This window comes from Mytilus edulis, chromosome 12 (assembly GCF_963676685.1).
Source record: "Mytilus edulis chromosome 12, xbMytEdul2.2, whole genome shotgun sequence".
Taxonomy (NCBI): domain Eukaryota; kingdom Metazoa; phylum Mollusca; class Bivalvia; order Mytilida; family Mytilidae; genus Mytilus; species Mytilus edulis.
This window is the reverse complement of record NC_092355.1, coordinates 68,236,388-68,262,685: the sequence shown is the minus strand read 5'-3', so window position 1 is coordinate 68,262,685 and position 26,298 is coordinate 68,236,388. Positions and strand designations below refer to the sequence as shown.

At 33.6% G+C, this 26,298-nt stretch overlaps 1 protein-coding gene across 1 annotated transcript in view; it reads right to left on the bottom strand.

The window, feature by feature from the left end:
• The window catches only part of LOC139497798 (uncharacterized), a 112,253-nt gene that overhangs the window by 35,379 nt on the left and 50,576 nt on the right, over positions 1-26,298 (bottom strand). Inside the window, exons 8-10 of the mRNA XM_071286032.1 lie at positions 19,171-19,233; positions 16,583-16,634; positions 9,020-9,280 (exon numbers count right to left, since the gene is read on the bottom strand). Of these exons, the coding sequence (XP_071142133.1) occupies positions 9,020-9,280; positions 16,583-16,634; positions 19,171-19,233 (376 nt within the window). The remainder of the gene's footprint in view (positions 1-9,019; positions 9,281-16,582; positions 16,635-19,170; positions 19,234-26,298) is intronic.

The window sequence follows — 26,298 nt, the reverse complement described above, 5'->3', positions numbered from 1 at the left end:
GTTTTACATTTGAGTTTTGAAGTCTTAGTCATATCCTCAAATGTCTTTAGTGGAGACCTCGAAATAGGACTGTAGAAAACACGGTTTTCACCTTAATTAAAGCAACCTTCGACAAAAGACTTGACCATTTGGTTGCCACGTTCAAGCGATTTTAGAAGAGAATCTTGAACGTCTTTTGAGGCTTGCATCCCTGTAGAAATATTGATCAAGTATTTTGGATGATCGGTGATGTTAAATGGATCAGTCATGTTTGAATGCACATAACTAACCAAATCAGACACATTTTGTTCGTCGCGATTCATTGCTGTTGGTTTGTTTTCTTCGTGCTCACCTTCTGTGTCGGTCGATAATCCAGATCTTGCTCTCATTTCAGCACTGAAATGCGCAAGAATATGCCTTGTAAGCATCTATCGAAGTAATGCTGGTTTTTTTCTTGTCAATCCTACAATGCCGCCACAACCTTTGGAATCTTTAATGATAGTTTTTTCTGTGGCCATGTCACTCCAGATACAATTAAAGGTTCCAGGCTTTTGTCTGACTGCAAACTCACCTGACAAAAAGGAGGACTTAACCGTTTCTGGTAAATTTAACATATCCAAAACGTAGGCTGGAGTCCACCTAGCTTAGTTTGTCCGGTTAGTTATGGAAAAGTATGGCAACATTGCAGACACTGATTTCAAATGTAAAAGCCACAAACCATCCCGTTCAGCTCTTACCTTCTTAGCTTCAGATTCTACAATGCCGCCACAACCTTTGGAATCAAAGTATGGCAACATTGCAGACACTGATTTCAAATGTAAAAGCCACAAACCATCCCGTTCAGCTCTTACCTTCTTAGCTTCAGATCCTACAATGCCGCCACAACCTTTGGAATCTTTAATGATAGTTTTTTCTGTGGCCATGTCACTCCAGATACCATTAAAGGTTCCAGGCTTTTGTCTGACTGCAAACTCACCTGACAAAAAGGAGGACTTAACATTTTCTGGTAAATTTAACATATCCAAAACGTAGGCTGGAGTCCACCTAGCATAGTTTGTCCGGTTAGTTATGAAGAAGTATGGCAACATTGCAGACACTGATTTCAAATGTAAAAGCCACAAACCATCCCGTTCAGCTCTTACCTTCTTAGCTTCAGATCCTACAATGCCGCCACAACCTTTGGAATCAAAGTATGGCAACATTGCAGACACTGATTTCAAATGTAAAAGCCACAAACCATCCCGTTCAGCTCTTACCTTCTTAGCTTCAGATCCTACAATGCCGCCACAACCTTTGGAATCTTTAATGATAGTTTTTTCTGTGGCCATGTCACTCCAGATACCATTAAAGGTTCCAGGCTTTTGTCTGACTGCAAACTCACCTGACAAAAAGGCGGACTTAACCGTTTCTGGTAAATTTAACATATATGTATCCAAAACGTAGGCTGGAGTCCACCTAGCATAGTTTGTCCGGTTAGTTATGAAGAAGTATGGCAACATTGCAGACACTGATTTCAAATGTAAAAGCCACAAACCATCCCGTTCAGCTCTTCTGTAACAATATTTCAACTGCACGAAGAAACATATCCCAAAATGCAAAGGTTGGTGATATACTACAATAATGTGTTCTGAATTCTTCAAACAAAGGTACAATATGTTCTTCAAAAACATTGAAGAACTCCTCAATATCTTCAGTGCTTTGTGATGTGCTGGGGACAGCAAATGAGCTATGACAGTCAAGGAACACCTTCCACACATTTGGTTGAATCGTTTTCATACGGTTTTCATCTCTACACCAATTAAAGAATGCCTTAAACAAAAGAACCATAAGAGCCTCATAGGCCAATGTTAATCCTCGAACACCACGATTAAACTGTTTACCAACTAGCATTTGATCAACTGTATTTGAAGCATAAATTCCAGAGTCTACAAGTAAGTCAGAGAGCCCAGCTGATGCCCACAACTTACCAACTGTTGCTATAAAACAGGAAAGCCCGTGAAACCCACCGAGTCTTATTATATGGGAGTGAAAAACATCCGGCATAGACCATTTCACCTGTTGGGCGACAGCATATAATTGCTGATCAAAAGTTTGTACAGCGTATTGTTGACCAGCACGATTTGACATATCTAAACATTGTTTCATGGTGGTATATACTGTTGCCATGTCGCTAGGTTTGGCGTCAATGACCGGAGCATAGGCTACAAGCGTAAATTCATATTTTGATTCAGATAATCTTTTGTAGAAACCGGTCCAAAATGGGACAATTTGTTCATTACTTTCTACAGAAATAGGAATAGGATCAATGCTGCGTCTCGAGAGTATTCGAAGGAATACCCAAGACATATCAGCAACATCTAGTCTTGAATCATTAAAGCTCGACACAATCTTGTCATAAGCATCTGCATATCATGGGGGACCATAACGTTCTTTTGGCTTGTTGTAAGGTAAGCATGCCATAAGTTTGGTATTAGAATCATCCAACATCAGAGATCTTTCTGGTCCACGTTTAACCTTAATGGAACTAATACTTGCGTTGGATGTGTCATTTTGAAACTGAAAGACAGCTCTAGCCATTGAGTGAAAGGTATTCTTACCATCTATGGTTTCAGCATTAATATCAATATTATCAGCCCCCTCCTGAATGATATGACCACCTTCTTCAAAAGAAGCAATCCCATTAGGTAAATATGATGTGTCTTGGATTCTGCCTATTTCAAAATTTGCTAGACTAGTCAGATATCTTCGTACTTCTGAGTATGATGAGCAAAAGCCATGTGAATTTAGATTTTCAATCAGGTTTTTGGAACCAAACTCATGGTGGAGTTGTAATGCCAAACCAAGATGAAATGATGTAAAAATGCCTTTATTCAATGAAACAATACATTCGGCTATTGCAAGGACTTTACGCATCACATCGGCAGGAAGGTCAGAAACATTACCCTCTCCATTGTATGACTTATCATCAATAATCCACAACAAAAACTTTGTTAATAAGCAAGGAGTGTGCTGTGTAGAATAAGACAACGATATTTCAGATGGTGTTGGGTAAGTCTCATTTGATATATCTAAGGACTGCAATTGTCTACGGATTATTGAAGCGGCTGCATGTAAAGTCTGGTCTTCATTTATAGGTCCTATTTCAACTTCAGCTTCAATTTCCGAAAGTTTTAACTCACATTTTAAATGGCTAGCTGCTTGAATGGCTTCGGCAATTGATATAGAACTGCTGAATACTATATTGGATCTTCCCTGCCCTTTCTGTTTCTGAATGACGATAGCATTTCCATAATGCTTTTCTAGCCTTCGTTGAAGTTTGGCTGAAGTATATTTCGTTTTTAATTCGGGAGGTAAGAAGAAACAGTATGTTTCTAAAAGAAAAGACATTAGGTATGCCTTTTTGTGAATAAGCAAGTCTTCATTTATGTGACCAACGAAGGATTGAAAAGCCTTGTCATGTACAGAAATGTCCACCTCATCATTAAATTGTTCTTTCTTTGGAATGCTAAGTAAATAATTAGCAATGCAAGCTCTGTGGTAAAGAGCTTTAGATTTAAATTCTTCCGAAAAAAGAAGTGACTTCAACTCTAAATCACGTTTATGGTCTGCTAATTCACTTATTTTGTGTAGTCTTTCATCACTTTCTAAGTGACGTAGGTTTTTGTCGCGCTTATACGACTTGTGCTTACAGAAAATGCAAGTAGTCCAATCAAACGGCGTGAACATTGATCTGGTCTGAACAGGATGGGAACAACATGGTTGATTCGCATTGGAAGTGTCTTTAAGATTGTTAACATCAGGCATTACAAACTTTTCTAAATTGACTCTACTAGTGTAGGATTTGTAACAAGATTTGTGATAACACAATCTTTCAATGTCTACATCTACAAGTGAACTATATTCATCATGAAGTCGACGAAACACGTCATCTTTTCTTGTATTCACAGCATCTAAAAGTGTTTGCTGTCCTTTCGTAGATAAAGAGGACAGTTTTTCCACTGTTGAAACTTGACATATAATGCAAAGATTCCACTGGTTTGACATACGGCGAATTTTAGCTTGCGAAGCCGTAAGCTTCAATGGGCTACTAAAAGTAGACATTTTCCGGATAAACAACTTATCCGCACCAATTCAACTTTTAAATTATAAAAGACCTATTAATTTGTCAAAGTAAAAACACATTTTAATAACTATTTGACTCAAAATTAATCAGTAACAATTAAACACTAACAATGTTTACTAACCCTATAATACAAAAATATTAATAAAACGACTTTGAAAAGGAACAACTACGAAAAATACTATGACAAAATGTTGATGTGATTTATCCAGGTAAATCAATCAAAAGTAATAATACTGCGTATCGGTAAGGAATTAAAAATCCGGAAATTCAATGAATTTCATAGCAATGTTTATAAATTGCTAAAAATATAGTTATACTCATCCGAATGAGCTGAAGTTGGTCTCATAAGTTTAGAAAATGAAATTTTATTACTTTACACATAAAAAACTTTGTAATATATCGATAAATTATGAATTACAAGTTTTGTAACCTCTCCGTTCAAATAAAAAAAAGAGTATGCATTTTTCAAAGGGGATAAAAAAGTTAAAAATAAGGTTCAATAGAACAAATGTTCATTTTATAATATACATGTGTAGTTACTCTCTTAATAAAATCTAAAATTAAGAGTTTGTGGATTATAAAAATGAAATCATGTTAAAAAATGTTTTTGGAATGCATTTCAAGTAAAAATCGAAAATTCATTTTCTTTTCACTCTCAAAAAAAATTGCACCGTACGAAATATCTACGACCGGGCAAAAAAGTTAGATTAATGTATTGGCTTTGCAAAAATATAATTTTCAGCCTGCAGGTATGCCGGTCCATTAAACTCGTAAAATAAGCACCTTTTTCGTGATTTGTCACTCCACTATATTGTATCTTTAGTCGTCTTTGTGGAATAATTTTTACTTAATAAAGTGATAGAAGGTATAAGTCTCGTCTCCTCGTAGTATTTCACCCACCAAAAAAATGTCGTCTGATTCTGAATCAGACGAGTTTGAAGGATTCTCCAGGGCAGAATTAGATGAAGCTGAAGCAAGATTTCAGCAACAACTGCTACTTCAGGGAATTGGTGACGATTCCGATGGTCTGGAAAGTGATGAGGAATCTGACACAGATGTACCTGGACCTGCTGGTGATGCAGGAAACACTGATGGCTGGCATGATGACTTTCTTTATTTTGAGCGTGGGTTGCCTCATCTTTTCAGCCCCATTGGGAGAACTGGCCCTACAAGAATCATGTCTCAGGATAAAACACCTTTGGACTTCTTCACACTGTTTTTTGATCATGTTTTGTTGGAAATGTTGATACAGCAAACTGATTCATATGCTAAATTGCAAAAAGAGAACAAACCCGATGAAAACAAAATGGCATGGGTTAGACCGACAATATAGGAGATGAATGCTTTCTTTGGTCCTTGTTTTGAAATGGGAATAGACAGGAAACCATCCACAAGAATGTATTGGTCCACTGACAGTTTTCTTCAGTCACCATTACATTCAAAAACCATGAGCCGGGATCGTTTTACTCAAATTATGAGATATCTCCATTTTTCTGATTCAACACAACAACCTCTGCCTGGAGATCCAAATTTTGACCCATTGTATAAAGTAAAACCTCTCCAAACTCATTTTAACACAGCATTTAAGCAGGAATATACTCCAAACAGAAATATAACGGTAGATGAAACAATGATTCCCTTTAAAGGGAGAGTACAGTTTGAGCAATACATGCCCCAAAAACCTCACAAATGGGGTGTAAAAGCTTGGGTTTTGGCAGATTCACAAAATAGTTATATACAATACGTTGACATATATCCTGGCAAAAATGCAACCCCCGCAGACACATCTTGGTAGTAGTGTGGTAAAAAGATGTTTGCAGCAATCTGATTTAGTTGGCAAAGGGTACCATCTGTACACTGATAATTTCTTTACGAGTCCTGAGTTGTTTTCTGCTCTATATGACAATTTCGGTACATATGCTTGTGGCACAGTGAGATGCAATCGTAGGGGGCTTCCGAAAGACATAATGTGTAAAAAACCAACTGGTATCAATGAGCGTGGAGATATGAAGTTTAGACAGAAGGGTCCACTAGTTGCTAGTGTTTGGCGTGATAAAAAAAATGTGTATACCCTGTCTACCATCCATGACCATAGTATCTCACAAGTTAAAAGGCGTACCAATATTGATGGGACATTCACTAGACAAAATTTTTATTGTCCAAAGGCAGTAGCCGACTATACATGTAACATGGGTGGGGTAGATCATGCAGATCAATATATCCAATACTATTGTTACAAACATAAAACATATAAGTGGAGCAAAAGGGTATTCTTTGTGTTGATGGAAATGGCAAAATTTAATGCCTTTAAACTCTTTAGTTTGAGTACAAACAACCAAACTAGTATGACATTTCTGGACTTTTCAATTTCTGTGGCCAAGGGTTTGGTAAATGGCTATACATCCGAGACACGTAGAGGCAGACAATCACTCATGCCTATGGAGAACCGCCTAGTTCAGCGACACATGTCTTACTCGTTTGACAAAAAGTCTAGATGCCATCTTTGTTACATGAGAAGCCAAAATAGTCGAGATGTGCCTATCAAGCAGACAAAGTTTGGGTGTTTTGATTGTGGGAAACATCTGTGTCTGCCTGAGTGTTTCACTAAATACCACACTGAGAGGAATTGCTAGAATTGAAAATGGAGATCAGTTTATTTGTTGTTCTGTTTTGACGTTTGTTTGTTCCATGTTAATGACTATAGTTGACAGTTTTGTTTGAAAAACTTTTTTTTAAAGAAAAATGGATGAGAAAAAACATTAAATACATTGTAATTTTCCTATAAATGCACTTTGTGATGAAGGACAGTACCTGCTGACACTCAGGCAGACCAGATATCAAATGAACTTTAAAAAAAACAACTGAAAATTATGTAAGTCTGTGTTTAATGTTATAATTAAACTCTTTTTAACGAGTCTGAAAAGTTAGAAAATTATTTTTGATCACTGAAAGTGAATGTTAGTATGATCATACATTGGTAAAAGAAAGACAACTCCAGCATTGCAAATGTACGTCTTAAAAAAAAACAAATAGTGTTGTCTCCCTTCAATATGTCTTGTTGTGTACAAAATGGCGGTCATTAACCATCGTGACCGTCGGACAATTTTCAATCATATTGTTGGAATAACAATTGAAAAATAATTAAATTTGGAACGAATATGATCAGACGATACGTATTTCACTCTAGTAATCATCCATAAGTTAGAATAGGTAAATAACCACAAAAACGAGATCGATATCGAATGGACAAGTTTCACTTTCAAAACTCTCGTTGAGAGACAGATGAAATCATTGAGTTTCAGAAAAATAACAAAAAGTACGGAGCTACAATTTTTCTCATATTAATAAGTCATGACAAAGACTACAGATCTCAAATTTTTAACCGAAATTTCAATCCGTTCCAGAGAAATGAGCGATCAAAAATACGATAGTCATTTTTACCGGGCATCTGTCAAATTAATTCCGGTCAGGCAATTGTCTCGTGATAATTTATTTCGGCTTGAAAAATCCGCAAAAAATATTAATTCAGGAGCGAAAGTGCTAAACTAAGATTTTGTCGTTGATGACGTCATGAATTTTGAAGATTTATTGCACTAGTGCAATAATGGGATTTATTGCACGCTAACTTTTGGTTACTTTCTGTAGGAAATATTATATTGCTATACAATAAAATTTTATACTGCACGAGCTTGCGAGGGCAATATATGTTCTACGAGGGACAATATTTTCTTATCTACCACAGGTTCCTTTACAGTTCACTACTACACACTGCTGATTAGTTAGCTACTGCAGCTGAATTGTAGGTTAACTACCAGAGAAAATTTGCAGTGAGACAATTTTTCACAAATTGTTAAGGCTGTGTTATGAGTACTCTAATAAAATGTTTAATTAATCAGTATTTATTGTATATTTATTGAAAAATGAAACAAATACCAAATCAATTTCTTTCTTTTCCTTATCAAACATGAAAGGTGCTGTTAAAGAACGAAAAAGTTTTCAAATTATTTGTCCATGTTTGGCTTCTTCAGCCTCGGAAGACTCCCAATATTGTTCTGACAAACTAAACTATCCCTTACAATACTTCTAATTTTGCTTTCTAATTGCATAAATCCTTCAAATTCTTCACTTTCGCTATCCAATTTGATAGCCCATTTGTCCACCATTGTTTTAATCGCATTTCGAACACGTGTAAAATTCATCATAATTTGTTAAAAAGGAATGTACGAGTTGAAAGATTATTCATTTGTTAAACCGAATTTCATTGGTTCATTTCGGGACTCCACAACAGTTTTGTCCAATCTAAAGGGTTTTAATAGTGGTATATTTTCCGGAAATATCCGTCACCGGGACTGCGCTAGTGTATGTTACAACGGATCTATCAGTCACTGCGAAAACACGCTAGATTATGCAAGCAGATTTATCAGTCACTGCGGACAGAACGATGATGAAAACCGTGTATATATCCATCAGTGGTAGATAAAGAGTTATAGGAAGTCCTTTGACAATCTGCATCCCTACATTTTTGTATGTATAACAGTTTTCTTATCTTATTCAAATAACATCTAATTATGCTTAAAAGGGGGGAAAATTAACTATTTGATGTTGTTCACCTTTGCTTATACTGCGTAAAAGCTAACATAATTAATGTTGCCAAATTAATGCACTAGATTTGCATTTGGCCAATTAATGCCTCTCATCTATTTTCCAACACGTCGAACTAATTGTGAATATTCAAGACCTGAAATCATCGAAATGGAACTTTGAATCAGATCTTGTTAGACCTATGCCTCCAGAACTGAACATCCCCAAACCAACCCAAATTATTGCTCAAAAATATGTTATGTAAACTAGAAACTAAAACTGTTATAAATTACTTTCTTAAGAAAAGAGAAACATATTTAAGCTTATGCATCATACCATCTAATTTATTCCATATGCCATCATCAGACATTGCTTTGCATTTTATTTTGTGAATTTCGATTCCATTTGTACTGGTAACATCTGTAATGTCTTCACCAAACAATCGTCTAATCAATGATGTCTTCCCAGCACCTTTCTTCCCAACTACTACTAAACGTATGTCTCTCTTTTTCTCAGAGCCTGACTCAAGTAATTTGAGGTACAAATCAATAGATCTTTTGTCAGCCATTAATTTTATTTCAGTTGGAACCATTTCATCTATAAAGATATTTTATCGTAAAGAGTTTTTTTCATAAAGGAGAACATTAAACTTCTCTATTTTTAAAATTAAGTTTACACATTTCTCTAATTCTTACACGATTTATCCTTTTCCTCGCCTGTTGATTTTTTTTTCTATACCACCTAAAAGGGACAACTGTTTTCGACAATCTAAAAATTTGGGTACAGAAGTGCGGCTGGGGTTTGATTAACACACCCAATTCATTTATAGATTTATGCTAAAATCCCTACCCATTCATGCATCATCAGAAAATCACAACTCATTTAATATACATTTTTAAACAACACACCATTGATATATTTGACATTCCAAAAAAGTGACCCATACCAGCATTATGTCTGTGTATACCTTTATATAGAAAGTGCCCCTCGTGTCCTTGTAATCTTTCTGCATGTGCCTGTCACCAAGTCAGGAGCATATAGTTCAGTGATTTTCCTTTGTTGATGTATATCAGTGGTTTTCCTTTATTGCTGTATAACATATTTGGGTTTTTTTTGGTTGATTTTTCTGTCCATAAATCAGGCCATTAGTTTCTCCTTTGAATTGTTTAACATTTGTCATTTCAGGACATTTTATAGCAAAATTTGTGGTATGGTTTTGCTTATTTTTGAAGGCTGTAAGGTGACCTAGCTATAGTTCTTTTACTTTTACGTCATTTGTTTTTTCTGGTAATCATACCACATCTATATATCAACTATTATGCAACAGTATGAATGGACTGCTGGAACTATAAGGTAATACTTGAATGACTCTCTTATGGAGAGTTGTCTTATTGGTAATTATACCACATCTATATATCAACTATTATACAACAGCAACAGTATGAATGGAATGCTGGAACTATAAGGTAATACCACATCTTCGTATTGTTATAATAATCACGTTTTTTTTAAATTGTTGACACCACCAATAGCAGGCCCAAGTCTCAACGCCTTGACTTTGCCAAGGCTTAAACAAAAAGTAAATATGATCTTTTCTCACTTCAGAATAGATTGTTTTTATATTTAAAGATATAATAAAAAATGTTGATCTGATAACAATTTACATTTCTACAAAACCAAATACTTGAGTACTTTAAAAAAGAGAAAACGTGGTTTTAAAAAAAACAACAAGAAAGCACACAATGTTGTGCTAAGCACAGTAGGAAAGCTGACCCCGGTTGGTTTCATTAAAAAAGTCATATCAAATGAAACCAAAACATGATTTATGCTATAAATGACAACTGCGTATTTTTATTAGTTCTAACATAAAAATTGTTTTGATAAAATGTAATGATTAGAATACGACGCCATTAAACACGAGTTTGTCACCCGTCGAGGCAATTTTTTTTCTACAAAGAAGTTGAAATTTCTTTCTTAACTTCTGAGCTATGCTGAATTTAAATTATGTTGTGAGACTTTTTCTGAACTGGCCAGTGTCAAAGTGCCACTTAATACGCTGTAATAGGCAAATGTGCCACTTTAATCAGTCAAAATTTCTGACAAAGCGGTTGTAATAGTAATTTACGAGTTACATCCCTTTATTGACACTTCAAACAAATAAGAATATTTTTTATCTTAGCACCATATGCCGTTATTTACAAGTATTATTCGGAGTTTAGTGTGACGATCATTGTCACTGAACCAGTATAGATATTTGTTTAGGGGTCAGCTGAAGGACACTTTCGGGTGCGGGAGTTTCTTGCTGCATTATAGATCTATATGCTGTTATCACTACAAAAGTCTAAAAGTCTGAAAAGACCAGTTTTTGTCTTGATTTGCATGAACTTTTACTCGACATTCTCAAAAAGTATGACTTGTGTCTTAATTTTTCTTAACAAATTCTCATTTATATAAAGTTTGTAGGAAAATTACTTGACATATTCTTGACATTCTGAATATGGTCTTAAAATTTCTTGACAAAGTCTTGACATTTAAATACTGTCTTGAAACTTCTCAACATGTTCTCGACATTTTTATTTTTTCTCAGTATGTCTTGACATATTCTGAACATTTTAAATTGTGTCTTAAATTTACTTGACAGTTCTGAGTTTAAATCTAATGTTTAAAATAATCTAAATTTGGATGTGTTGATATAAAACAATTTAAAATTGAGTTTTTAAATAATTACAAATTTTGATTCCTAAATTTTATAAATTAAATGATTAAAACAAACCGTACTGTAGACATATTTCATTCTACATTCATAATATTAAATGTTTATATGGTAAAAAAATTATTGTACCAAAATGTGGTTAATATATTAATAGCAAATTATGATGATATACAAATCATTCATTTAACAGAATAAAAATTGTGTAATGTCATCTGTTGGAATATATTTTAAGTATTACACATGGACAGGATGTTCTCCATAAAATTAAGATATTCCACACCCCCGGAATACACGCAACTGTCAAATAGAAATTACTGCTTTACCTGTAATAAGCCATACAAATTATCAATTGACCGACCATGCCACTACAATTTAAAAAAGTTTGTTCATAGACGAAAATAAAAATCATCATTTTGATGAAAAAAAATGAATTGAAAATTGAATATTTCCCAAAGATTAAAAGAAAAGTATTATTTACCCCAGATATAATAAAAAATGTATTTATAATGGGACCATTTTCTATAGAAATCATTGGTCTTATGAAATGGATCCCAAACAGACATGCATAATATAGATCTTAACATTTTTTTCTTTTTCGGAAGGTCAGTTATCAAAAATATTTATTTTGGTTAAAAATTTATAAAATTCAACACTCAAATTGAAATATAAAAAATGCTTTTTTGGTTGTCCTAAAAAATGAACTAGGTTTTTGAATCAAGATGGGAACTAAGTCTTTGACCTTCACGAAAGCCCCCCCCCCTTTCTTATTTCAGCCACACAAACCCAAAAGATGAATTTTGGGGTCCAAAAGAGACGCATGGTCACATTTTAAAACTGCCTTATAGACACCTATTTTAGTAAAACAAATTTGACTGGCAGTTTTGCGAATGGCAAAAATCTAAATGCTGTTTGTCAGCAACTTCAACTTATATTCAAAGTGAAAACAATTAATCAAACGTTTAATAAAAATTAATCAAAATCAAAGTACATGGGGGATTATTCAGGGTATTCCAACTATGTTGCACCAAAAGGGTATCTTACTACACAAAATTAATCCTTGATTCTTCAAAGTTTAGTTTAGCCATAATAAGTATATAACAGCAAAAGAATGTCACAAACAGTGCAGAATAAGTCTGTTCACATTTTTAGGCGAAATTTATACTGTTAAGATAGTGTAAACATATTTAAGACTGTCAACATGGTCAATAATGTGTCGAGATATATTCAGACATTATTTAGAATGTCAAGAATATGTCAAGACATATTCAGACATTATTAAGAATGTCAAGAATGTGTCAAGACAGATCGAGACATTATTAAGAATGGCAAGAATATGTCAAGACAGATCGAGACAAATTTAAGACAGTCAAGAATTGGTCAAGACTAATCCAGAATCTTATCAGATGATACAGGAAGTGTCGAGAAATTTTAAGACAATGTTCAAACTGTCAAGACACTTGTCAAGAAAAATCAAGAACCTTATGAGACAAATTCATACAATGTCAAGATTTTTAAAAAATTATTAAGACAAATCAAGAATGTCGAGTAAAAATTCATGCAAATTCAGACAAAAACTGGTCTTTTCAGACTTTTTGACTTTTGTAGTGTATTTACAAGTGAACATAATTTAAATAATTGATTGAAACACACTAAATGTTGTGTACATTCGTTTCACATGCATGTTGATATCCATGCTTCAGACAAAAAAAAAACTACAATGTAAAAAAATGTCTTTCTTTTGGAATTTAGTTCAAATGGGGTTTCATAAGGGGTGACAGATCTTTAGACTTTAAATAGGTTTTTTTTTACTTTCAGATACAAAATTTCTGTATTATTTTTTATATTTCTGTAAAATTTATTTAATGCAAGTTTATTGGTGAAAATAGTAGAAAAACTAACAGACAATTTGCATAATTTTAATTATATTTTCTATTATAACAAGACACATGCTCAAGACATCAATTTCTGACTCCAATGGGAAGTAAGAAACAGAAACAGAAACAGAAAATTTCTAAATTGCCGCCAATTTCATTTTCCCGCAGTATAAGGCAACTTCAGAATGGTGGGTGTCTTCCTCCATCTTGGATTTTGAAGTAGCAAATAAAAATTGGTCTAGATCTTTAATGAAATGTACAAATTTTGAGAGTAGTATTTAATTCATGTGTTAGAATTTTCATGTGGATATAGAAAATTATTAATGTTTGATTCATTTTCATTCAACTTTGCCTCATAAGAGACTTAACTCAGATAGTAGGGGAAATACCTCGTTTAAGTAATTTTTATAATAGAAAGTGTTGTGAATTTACATATTTTAATATGAAGCAAGAAAACAAGTCTGGCGACCCCATTTTTCTTCTGATCTAAAAGCATGTTATAAGATCTATCTTCTCACATTTTATCTTAAAATTATATGGTGTTGTTTTCTTTTTATCGCACAAAATTGGATTTTCCATGCATAATATATAGAAAATCTGTCAATTTTGCACAACCTGTACATGCTGTAGCGTGAAAAACATTTCGATGACCCATACTGTTCTCTGTATAGTTTATTTGATGGGACCTTTAAATTTCTTCCAAGAGAAATCTATCACTCATTGATTAATTTACCTGAACAAAAAATTGAACTGTCAATGATAAAAATACATGTACAAATAATAAATAAGAACTCCTGCAAAACTGCATGTGGCATTGTATTTATTCAATATCAATAATACATTTTTAATAGTTTCAATATAAACACCGATTCAAAAATTAAAAGTTGATTTCTGATCAAACTTTTGTATAATTAACCTTATAACCTTTAGGTGGGTAAGCTTGTCTAAGTGGGGATTAGTTTGTTCATACTTCAGTATTTATGATAGTAAAATTAATCTCAGCCAAGTGTGCATTGCTATTATTTAGTTAAGTTAGTTTGCAACATAAATTTCAAAGTCATTTTCAAGATTTCAAAATTATTCAAGATGCAAAATTAAAGCGCGTTATTCCATGTATAACTGCATCACATATTGCAGCTCTTGTATGGTCAAAAGTAAAATAACAGTGATTTTATAAAATAAGAGTACAAATAAATCATTGTACAAATGTTACTTTTTGGTCTTCCCTTACATAAAAACAACAAGAACAAAATTATTAATCTATTCAGATACAATAGCTGAGAAATCAACATAAAAGGAATTAGTTGGGATGAATAACTATTTGTGAAAATAAGTTGGTTTACATAATTTGAAAAATATACAAAAAACACACATTCATACACCTTGGGCATCTATTATATTGATTTCTGTCCTAATAAATACACTATTGACATCCTTTCATGAAAACATAACAAAACCTCAGTTTTGAATGAAGAATAAAAAAACAACAACCAGGGTATATTGAACAATTACAAGTGTATTTTCATTTATTTGGAAGATTTTTTTTTTTTACTCAGGTAAATTAATCAATGGGTGATAGATTTCTCTTGGAAGAAATTTAAAGGTCCCATTGAATAAACTATACAGAGAACAATACCTGTTGTATTTGTTCAATGGGACAATAGAACTCACAAAAGTTTAAATGGACAGGTAACTTGCAGGTGAATCTATGGAAAACTATGATAGGGTTCGCAATAATACTCAGAAATAACAAGCAGCTGACCAAATAAAGAGTCATTCTGTTTTGCAGTATTTGAGAGAAATGTGTGACACAAATATTTGAGTTTATTAAGTTCATTCAAAATATTGAAAAATCAAGTATCTGCAAGCAGGTAGTAAATATCTGCCATGTAAGACTTACAATCATTCCATAAAAATATATAGTTAACCTTTTACTAAAAGTATCTGTGAAATAGACCTAACCAAGAAAACTAAACTTGAACCAATGAACAATGAAAATTGAGGTCAATATAAAATAAAGGAGATGTGGTAGGATTGTCTATGAGACAACTATCCGCCAGAGTTCAAATAAGGGGAGAAAAGAAACGATTGGTCACTGCAAGGCATTCAACGATGAGAAAAGCACACACCATATATAATTGGGCACAAAACACCCTGACATGAAAAGTTTACATGAACTCTGCCAGACAGACATGCTCAACATACCTTATTTTAAATGCATTGTATCAAATATAGATGACTTAATGCTTATAGTACCCGGAAACATACCTTAGAATGAAAAAAACATCGATAAAAGAACCATATAAATGAGGTCAAGGTCAGATAAATCCTGCCAGACAGACTTGTACCTCTAACAATCATTCAATATAAAAAATATAGTTGACTTTTTGTTTACAGGATCAAATAAACAGACAAAACACAACTTAACATTGACCAATGAACCATGAAAATGAGGTCAAGGTCAGTTGAAAACTGCCTGACAAACATGTTCACTTTACAACTATTCTATAAATCATATATAGTTGACCTATTTGGTACATGATTCGAGAAACAGACTTAACACAACAACTCAACATTGACTAATAAACAATGATAATGAGGTCAAGGTCAGATGAAAACTGCCAGACAGACATGTTCACCTTACAATCATTGTATACATCAAATATAGTTGACCTACTGTTTATAGCATCTAAGATACTGACTTGACATCGACCACTTGACCTTGATCACCGAGTCATGCCATGATTGGAGTGTGATCCTTATATCTCACATTCTTAGACTTTAGTCGCACGCGAAACAAAATTATTGATTTCTAACAGCTATTATGTCAGCATGTCATCTACACAATGGCTACCTTATTCTTGGTGAAATAATTCTAGCAAAGTAGAATATTGCTTGTACTATCTGACTATAGCATTCTAAAGAAGTTCATATATTTGGTGGTACTTACTATGTCGTGTATATCATATATTTGGTGGTACTTACTATGTCGTGTATATCATATATTTGGTGGTACTTACTATGTCGTGTATATCATATATTTGGTGGTACTTACTATGTTGTGTATATCATATATTTGAAAGGTGCTAAATGTATAGCTCAATAGTTTATTATCTATTATAGTTATTAATCTTATTTCCAATGTGTTTATTGGTTCCACTGTATGATATTTTGGAACATCAGAGATTTCCTACCATCAAGCCGGAATGTGTGAAAATGTAGGTTTTAGCAACAACAACAAAAGCCATATACAACATTTTGGAAGCCCAGCGACTATGTATATAATAATGATATAAAGTTAAAAAAAAATACCTTCTATCCTTAGTTTAGCACTAAAACCTGACGATTTCTCTGACATGACAGTCTGAAAAATGAGGAATATGCACTGTGAATATATCTTGACTCATGTCACTTGTAGAACTATTAAATTTCAAAAAATTATGCAATGCAACAAGAATATTTGTGTTTAATGGAAACTGTGTGCCAAAACCTGTCTTGCTGATCATTTTGGCTCAACCAAGTTTTATAGTTTTAAAGATGAAAAGCAGAAATGAAAATTAAACAAGAGACTCAAACAAGAACGTATCACTCATGAACTTCGGTAATTTTGCCAAAACTAAATTGGATGTATTGCTTCTTGGTGTTTAACCCTGAGACTGCTGCATTGATTTTATTGTGTCATTGTGCAATGCTGAACAAAATATGAATTATTTGTGCAATTGACTCAGATTTTTCATTTCTTGTGTTTGTTTGTGTCTCAGTGATCGGGAAGGACGTGCGCCCTGCGCCTATAGCGCATATCGACCATAAATGTCGCATAGAGTGACCATTGTAAGGGCCAACGTGGCGCACGATATTTTTCACTTCATTTCGAAACGTTTAGATATCGTCAAATGGATTTCCGATCGTCCTATATTGTGTTCCGTGCCGCCATGTGTGTGTACACAACTGTGTAATGTTCCTCCAATGATAGGAGCACCTATATATTTTTGGGATGTCTCGGGTGTTTTCTAGGGTAATAATAGAAATATTCGGTATAACTGATTACCCAAAAAACGTAATTAACCATCATTCATGATATATTTTTTTATAAACAACTTTAAATTTGAAATTTGAATAGTAAAGACGAGATTTTTTCTCTAATCATAATCTTTTAAGTTAGCTTAGCTTACTATTATTTCGATTGAAAACCAAAGCCTTTTCATGAATATAGTTTTTGTCTCCATAAAAGGTGCTTAACTGTTCTTGTCATTTTTTGGTCTTTGGCTCGTTTTGACATTTTGTAAACATGCCTTCAGCGAATTATTGTTTTGTTCTATCAATTAATGATACTCTCTACTGTTATTCTTGTCATCGTGATGAAGTAATAATAATACAAGAAGTGCAGAGGAAATGCCAGAAACGTCCTCTAAATACAAAGCGTCTGGAATAAGTATGGTATCGACGAAGACCCAAATTTAATGTAAAAAAAACCAAGAACATGGACAAGGCAACAGTACCAGTTTTAACATTGTAAACAAAGGTTATCTTAAATGTTGTCCGGTTTGGAAGAAGTTATTGTATATTCATTGAAATTGAAATCAATATAATCACAGGAACAATATCCAAAATATTAATTATAATCATAAAGCTGAAATATACACTTTTTTTTTACTGTAGTCAATTCAAATGGCCCACTCATTTGACAACATGGCCCATCATTTTTTTAAATGGCCCATTGAATTTATTTTTGGGGGGCCCTGGGCCCATTGAGAAAAAAATCCTTCCAGATCACTGGTGTCTGCAGTCATTTTTTACCTGTACAGGTGAAAATAAAGATATACAAAGGTAAATTTTTTTAAATAATCAAAATTGCTGATCAAGCAACTATAACAACTGTTTATCCAGAACCTGCAGAATTTTTATCAGCAGGCAAGAGGATTACTCAATAGTTCTGGCGTGTATGGTACACCTGAAAACATTTTGGTACACACAATGCAACTTTGCGGTCTGGGAGTACTCACAGCCTTCTGCATGTTCTGAATGAGAGCATTTACTACAGATGTCCTGAAATGTAATGTTCTTTTCTGGTTTTATTTACTGGTGGATACTTTTTGATCAAAATAAAAGCATTGATAACACATAAGTTCAGCTTCAGATTGGTTTTTTTTCTGGGCATCGGGTACCCCCAAACAATTTTTTCTCATGTGCCACAGGAATAAGTATTTAATACTCCAAGTTCTGTAAATAGTTCTGGCGACACGTAATAATTGTCCATGTACACATGATGACCATTTTCCAAAAGTCCATACTGGCTCAACAAACCAATAACCACTTTTGTACAGGTTGTATTGCATTTATTTTCACTAAGAATAAGCTCAGCTTGTTTAGAAATCTGCCGTCAAATCCAGTAATACATTTCGTCTAGAGTGACCGGTTGCCATTTTTTTAATGCGGCTTTTTACTTTCAGACCTTCATCATCATTGGTTTTTACCTTGGCAAATTTATTGGTTTGAAATACAAGTTCATTTATTTACATCATCATTTATAAATAATTTTTAAAAATCCAAAGGTTCATTACTTTGCATACCATTGTTTAATTTAGATTCATCGGTAAACGGGGCAATAATTACATCACTGTCCTGACATGACCATCCATTTTGGAGATCGTCTGGGAATTCCCTGTCATTCTCTGGTGAAAAGTTAAATATTGGCAGGTTTGCAAGTATGTTACGATTAATATTGTAAAAACATTCAGGACCGAATTCCTCAAAATTGTCTTAACTATCGCCATCATTGAAGAATTCATTAATTTGTTCTGTCACTACAGTCGGTATCCACCATTACAGCTCATTTTTTAACAAAAAATATTTTAGTTAAAGCATTTGCAATTCAACACCATATCTACCACTATATATACCTGTAAGTATTCCATCACTTCTTTCTGTCGTCTTGCTGCTGCTACATCATATGGAGTATTACCCTGAAATACAGATAAATCTTTATATTGTTTTCATCTGATAAGGCCACACCAATTTAATTTATTGTTCTACAGATTTTTGGACTAAAAAAATTGGGGCGAGCAAGCGATTTGAAAATTTTAATAAAAAAATATTTAATTTGCAAAATTTTGAGGCGAAGCTCTGTAAAAAGTAAAGGCGAGCAATTACATTTTTTTTTTGGTACAAAACATAAAATAGTAGGTTTTGAATATATTAAAACTTGATTTATCACTTGTACCTTGACATTTCTTTAATTTATGAAGTATTTTTTCCCTGTTCAACAAGAAATAACTGAATAATTAAATCTAGTCTATGTATGTGTGACTGACAATGAGACAATTCTCCATCCAAGTCATAATCAGGTTCAGAACAACACCTTAATGTTATGAATATCCCTTTTATGAGGGGTCAATATAAGTTATAATACACTTTTTTTTTGGAAAAACACTTTAAGTACAAAAGAGCTAATATTTTCCCAAAGAACTATAATATCTATATGGTATTAAATGGTCAAAACATGTTCAAGAATTTTGTAATATTCCTGGACTTTAACCATGTTAACACATTTACTTTAACAGTTTAATATTATTCAAAAAAAGTGGACCCCTCTTTTAGAAAAGTTGTTTAAAATATAATGTATTTCTCCTCTTTTTGAGTACAGAATTCTAAGTTTTCAAAGGTTTTGTATAGTAGCACTATACAAATCCTTAGTATTTCTGTTTTCTTTTCTACAACAGTAAACATGGTAAAATGACCCCTTCAAGGCCCTTGTCTGAGGGATAACCTGATAATTTAACAAACATAGGTCAAAGTACGGCCTTTTACACAGAGCTTTGATCCAGACCAAACAGCAAGCTATAAGGAACCACAACTTAGTATTGTACACAATTCGAACAGGAAACCCAACGGTCTAATTTATATTTCCAAACGGGAAAATACCAATGAACCACAACAACAAACGATAACTGCTGAACGATAGGTCCCTGAATCAATCAGGACAGGTGCACAAACCTGCAGCGGGTATGACCGTCAGCATACATTATAATTGCAGTTGAAGGCAAATCCTTCAAAAGTTCTTTATACTTTATTTCAACAACGAACAATTTTTGATAGGGAATATAAGTCAGGGGAAAAGAAACCAATGTTTTGTTCTGTACAGGTATTTCCGCTGTTATATTTATAACGGAGCACTCCTACTTGGAATAAATTGATTTCATGCTGAAACAAATATTCTCACAGATATTTACAGTGTTGTGGGGTGCTTATAGGTTAAAATCGTTATATAAAGGTTATACTGTGATTTTAAAAACAAATGTTGAAATCTTTTTATAATATTTACAAACAAGAGGCTGTCAAAACGACAGCAAACCAGATTTATTAACATTTATTTGTGTCCATAACTCCTGAACAGTAAAAGTCAAAATCGTCATTATTGAACTTGACCTCTATTTTGTCATCAGTAACAACATATACAAATTTCAAAAGCTTTGGTCGAATGGTTCATGAGTAAATGCACGGACACGACTGGAAACACCATTTTTCAATCTTTCAAGAACCATAACTCCTGAACGGTAAAAGTCAAAATCGTCATTATTGAACTTGAACTCCATTTTGTCATCAGTAACAATATATTAAAATTTGGGGAGCTTTGGTAGAACAGTTCATGTGTAAATGCACGAACACGACTGGAAACTCAATTTTTCAATCTTTCAAGAACCATAACTCCTGAACAGTCAGAGCTCAGACATAAACAGGTCGATTTCTGTATTTGACTTAAAGACGTCAAAATATGTATTTATTATAAAAATTTGTTTTCAATTTTAGACTTATCTAAGTCAGAAAATGACAGACTTGTTTAGGTCTATTTCTGTTGATCAAAAAACTTAATTTTAATTGGTGGCCAAAGTACACCACCTATGACAGCAAAAAACTGTCTGAGTGTTCACAAGGACTTTCAAGAGCTATCTATGTTTAATTATCTAATTGAACATCCTTACTAAACACAGATGTTTTACCTCATTATTAGTGTGGTTCCAGGTGGTTGCATTGTAAGGTTAATTAACATTATCTCCGATTTTTTAGACTCTCATTCATATTTTTCTTTAGAAGACAAAGCATTGTCTTTCAATGTAGTCATTATTTGATTTAGATGCATGACCTTTTTATAAATATGCGTGGGTCTTGAAGTTAACCAATTTTGGTAACTTATCAACTTGTAGGAGTCGACATTTGTAACTTTTTGATTCTGGTCAATTATTTCTTGCTTAACAATATTTGACTTAATAAAGTCGTATTTTGTCTTGCTTTAAAGGGAGACAAATCCTAAAACTTACAAATTTAGACCTCTATGAGTCGAAAGCAGATTCAGACTTATTTATGTCTGAGCTCTGACTGCTGAACGGTAAAAGTCAAAATCGTCATTATCGAACTTGACCTCCATTTTGTCATCCGTAACAACATATTAAAATTTGAAAAGCTTTGGTAGAACAGTTCATGCGGAAATGCACGGACACGCCTGGAAACACCATTTTTCAATCTTTCAAGAACCATAACTCCTGAACAGTAAAAGTCAAAATCGTCATTATTGAACTTGACCTCCATTTTGTCATCAGTAACAATATATTAAAATTTGGGGAGCTTTGGTAGAACAGTTCATGTGTAAATGCACGGACACGACTGGAAACACCATTTTTCAATCTTTCAAGAACCATAACTCCTGAACGGTAAAAGTCAAAATCGTCATTATTGAACTTGACCTCCATTTTGTCATTGGTAACAACATATTAAAATTTGGGAAGCTTTGGTAGAACAGTTCATGCGTAAATGCACGGACACGACTGGAAACTCAATTTTTCAATCTTTCAAGAACCATAACTCCTGAACGGTAAAAGTCAAAATCGTCATTATCGAACTTGACCTCCATTTTGTCATCGGTAACAACATATCAAAATTTGGGAAGCTTTGGTAGAACAGTTCATGCGGAAATGCACGGACACGCCTGGAAACTCCATTTTTCAATCTTTCAAGAACCATAACTCCTGAACGGTAAAAGTCAAAATTGCCATTATTGAACTTGACCTTCATGTAGTTGTCAGTAACAACATATTAAAATTTTAAAAGCTTTGGTTCATGAGTTAATGCACTGACAACATTTGACTGCCGTACATCCCCAAATCAATAACCGACATTTTTGTCACAAAAATCCAGTTAAAAACGGTTTGGGAAATGGACATGATTACATTTCCTGATGCAGGAAGCGGGAATATAATAAAAATAAAAAAATCTGTTTTGAAAAAAATAGGTGCGGGCGGGTCCGTCGAACAAGGAATTAAATTGGTGTGGCCTAACTACAAAGAAGATTTATGTAACACAAATCTTACAATTAGTATAAGTAACAACTGAGTGGTGTTGTTTTTTTTAAAGATGCTAACAAAGATTATATTCCTTCATTAAATATAACTGATGAGACGACATTTAGATTATTTTTCACAATTGTTTGAAGACTTTAAATAGGCTTTTTACTTTTGTTTATAAAGCATTTGAATAAAAGCTCGATCTGCAGTTTAAAGATTGGTAAATGCATCCTTATGTCTACATAAGGGATGTGGGACTTTAGGGGGTCTTCATTTTTAACTATCTTTTCTAATTTTTTAGACATATTATTCAAGTCCTTTATATTTGAACACAGAAATATTATTCTCTATCTAATCTTTATATTTCAACACACAAATATTATTCTCTAATCTTTATATTTTTGCACCAATTTCTCTCCATTTTCAATGTTTTTTTCTTCCATTCAAGATTTTCTAATCTGCATATCCCATCCAGACCCTCCTATATCTATATACCCCTCTACAACCTCCTATATCTGTATACCAAATCCACACCCTCCTATACCTGTATACCCCCACCACACCCTCCTATCTTTGAATATCCGATTTACACCCTCCTATATCTGTATACCCAATCCTGAGCCTTCTATATCTGGGTCAGGATCCCTAATGGACCTTGAGATGACATAATTAAAAAAAAAATATTAGTCCGCATACAATTGTGGATGCTGTGATTTAAAAATGGACATAAATGAACCAGATGCTCCACAGGGTGCAGCTTTATACGACTGCAGAGGTTGAACCCTGAACAGTTTGGGCAAGTATGGACACAACATTCAAGCTGGATTCAGCTCTAAATTTGGATTGTGATTAAATAGTTGACGCAGCATAGGTTTCTGACACAGAATGAATGTGGTCTAATGAACTTAAATTTTTTTTTGCCTTTGAGCAATTCACTATGCTGTTGAATATTAATCCTCTCAAAAAAATGTTTGAAGAATTTTTTTTTTTATTTATGAAATCTGAAATGAGAAAAATTGAACCCCCCCCCCCCCCCCCCATTTTTTTTCACATCCTCCTTTCCATTATTCAAAAACTGATCTTAATTCAAATTTCTAATGGAGTTTGCAACAATAACTACTCAATTAAATACATCATAAAATATTAAAATGTAAAAAAGTGCTTGTTATAACTGAATGGTAAAGATTGTTTTAATTTATCAGTTGGTAGTAAAAGTGAATATACATTTTATATTGTTTAAACAATGATTTAAGTTGATTAAACTACTACATTCTGGACAAAGAAAGATAACTCCAATTGAAAATTTCTTGCTATGCACAATATTGTGCAATTAGAAATTTCTTGCTATTGCGCAATACTGTGCAATTGAAGATTTCTTGCTATTGCTGAATACTGTGCAATTGAAAATTTCTTGCTATTGCACAATACTTAATATAATAATTTTGGACCAACTTGAAAACTGGGCCAAAAATAAACTAGAGGCTCTAAAGAGCCTGTGTCGCTCACCTTGGTCTATGTGAATATTAAACAAAGGAAGCAGATGGATTCATGACAAAATTGTGTTTTGGTGATGGTGATGTGTTTGTACATCTTACTTTACTGAACATTCTTGCTGCTTACAATTATCTCTATCTATAATGAACTTGGCCCAGTAGTTTCAGAGGAGAAGATTTTTGTAAAAGATTACTAAGATTTACGAAAAATGGTTAAAAATTGACTATAAAGGGCAATGACTCCTAAAGGGGTCAACTGACCATTTCAGTCATGTTAACTTATTTGTAAATCTTACTTTGCTGAACATTATTGCTGTTTACAGTTTATCTCTATCTATACTAATATTCAAGATAATAACCAAAAACAGCAAAATTTCCTTAAAATTACCGATTCAGGGGCAGCAACCTAACAACAGGTTGTTCGATTCATCTGAAAATTTCAGGGCAGATAGATCTTGACCTGATAAACAATTTTACCCCATGTCAGATTTGCTTTAAATGCTTTGGTTTTTGAGTTATAAGCCAGAAACTGCATTTTACCCCTATGTTCTATTTTTAGCTGTGGCGGCCATCTTGGTTGGTTGGCAGGGTCACGCCACACATTTTTTAAACTATCTGTCCCAATGATGATTGTGGCCAAGTTTGGTTTAATTTGACCCAGTAGTTTCAGAGGAGAAGATTTTTGTAAAAGATTACTAAGATTTACGAAAAATGGTTAAAAATTGACTATAAAGGGCAATAACTCCTAAAGGGGTCAACTGACCATTTCGGTCATGTTAACTTATTTGTAAATCTTACTTTGCTGAACATTATTGCTGTTTACAGTTTATCTCTATCTATAATAATTTTCAAGATAATAACCAAAAACAGCAAAATTTCCTTAAAATTACCGATTCAGGGGCAGCAACCCAACAACAGGTTGTTCGATTCATCTGAAAATTTCAGGGCAGATAGATGTTGACCTGATAAACAATTTTACCCCATGTCAGATTTGCTCTAAATGCTTTGGTTTTTGAGTTATAAGCCAAAAACTGAATTTTACCCCTATGTTCTATTTTTAGCTGTGGCGGCCATCTTGGTTGGTTGGCAGGGTCACGCCACACATTTTTTAAACTATCTATCCCAATGATGATTGTGGCCAAGTTTGGTTTAATTTGGACCAGTAGTTTCAGAGGAGAAGATTTTTGTAAAAGATTACTAAGATTTACGAAAAATGGTTAAAAATTGACTATAAAGGGCAATAACTCCTAAAGGGGTCAACTGACCATTTCGGTCATGTTGACTTATTTGTAAATCTTACTTTGCTGAACATTATTGCTGTTTACAGTTTATCTCTATCTATAATAATTTTCAATATAATAACCAAAAACAGCAAAATTTCCTTAAAATTACCGATTCAGGGGCAGCAACCCAACAACAGGTTGTTCGATTCATCTGAAAATTTCAGGGCAGATAGATGTTGACCTGATAAACAATTTTACCCCATGTCAGATTTGCTCTAAATGCTTTGGTTTTTGAGTTATAAGCCAAAAACTGAATTTTACCCCTATGTTCTATTTTTAGCTGTGGCGGCCATCTTGGTTGGTTGGCAGGGTCACGCCACACATTTTTTAAACTATCTATCCCAATGATGATTGTGGCCAAGTTTGGTTTAATTTGGACCAGTAGTTTCAGAGGAGAAGATTTTTGTAAAAGATTACTAAGATTTACGAAAAATGGTTAAAAATTGACTATAAAGGGCAATAACTCCTAAAGGGGTCAACTGACCATTTCGGTCATGTTGACTTATTTGTAAATCTTACTTTGCTGAACATTATTGCTGTTTACAGTTTATCTCTATCTATAATAATATTCAAGATAATAACCAAAAACAGCAAAAATTCCCTAAAATTACCAATTCAGGGGAAGCAACCCAACAACGGGTTGTCGGATTCATCTGAAAATTTGAGGGCAGATAGATCTAGACCTGATAAACAATTTTACCCCATGTCAGATTTGCTCTAAATGCTTTGGGTTTTTGAGTTATAAGCCAAAAACTGCATTTTACCCCTATGTTCTATTTTTAGCCATGGCGGCCATCTTGGTTGGTTGTCGGGGTCACGCCACACATTTTTTAAACTAGATACCCCAATGATGATTGGGGCCAAGTTTGGTTTAATTTGGTCCAGTAGTTTCAGAGGAGAAGATTTTTGTAAAAGTT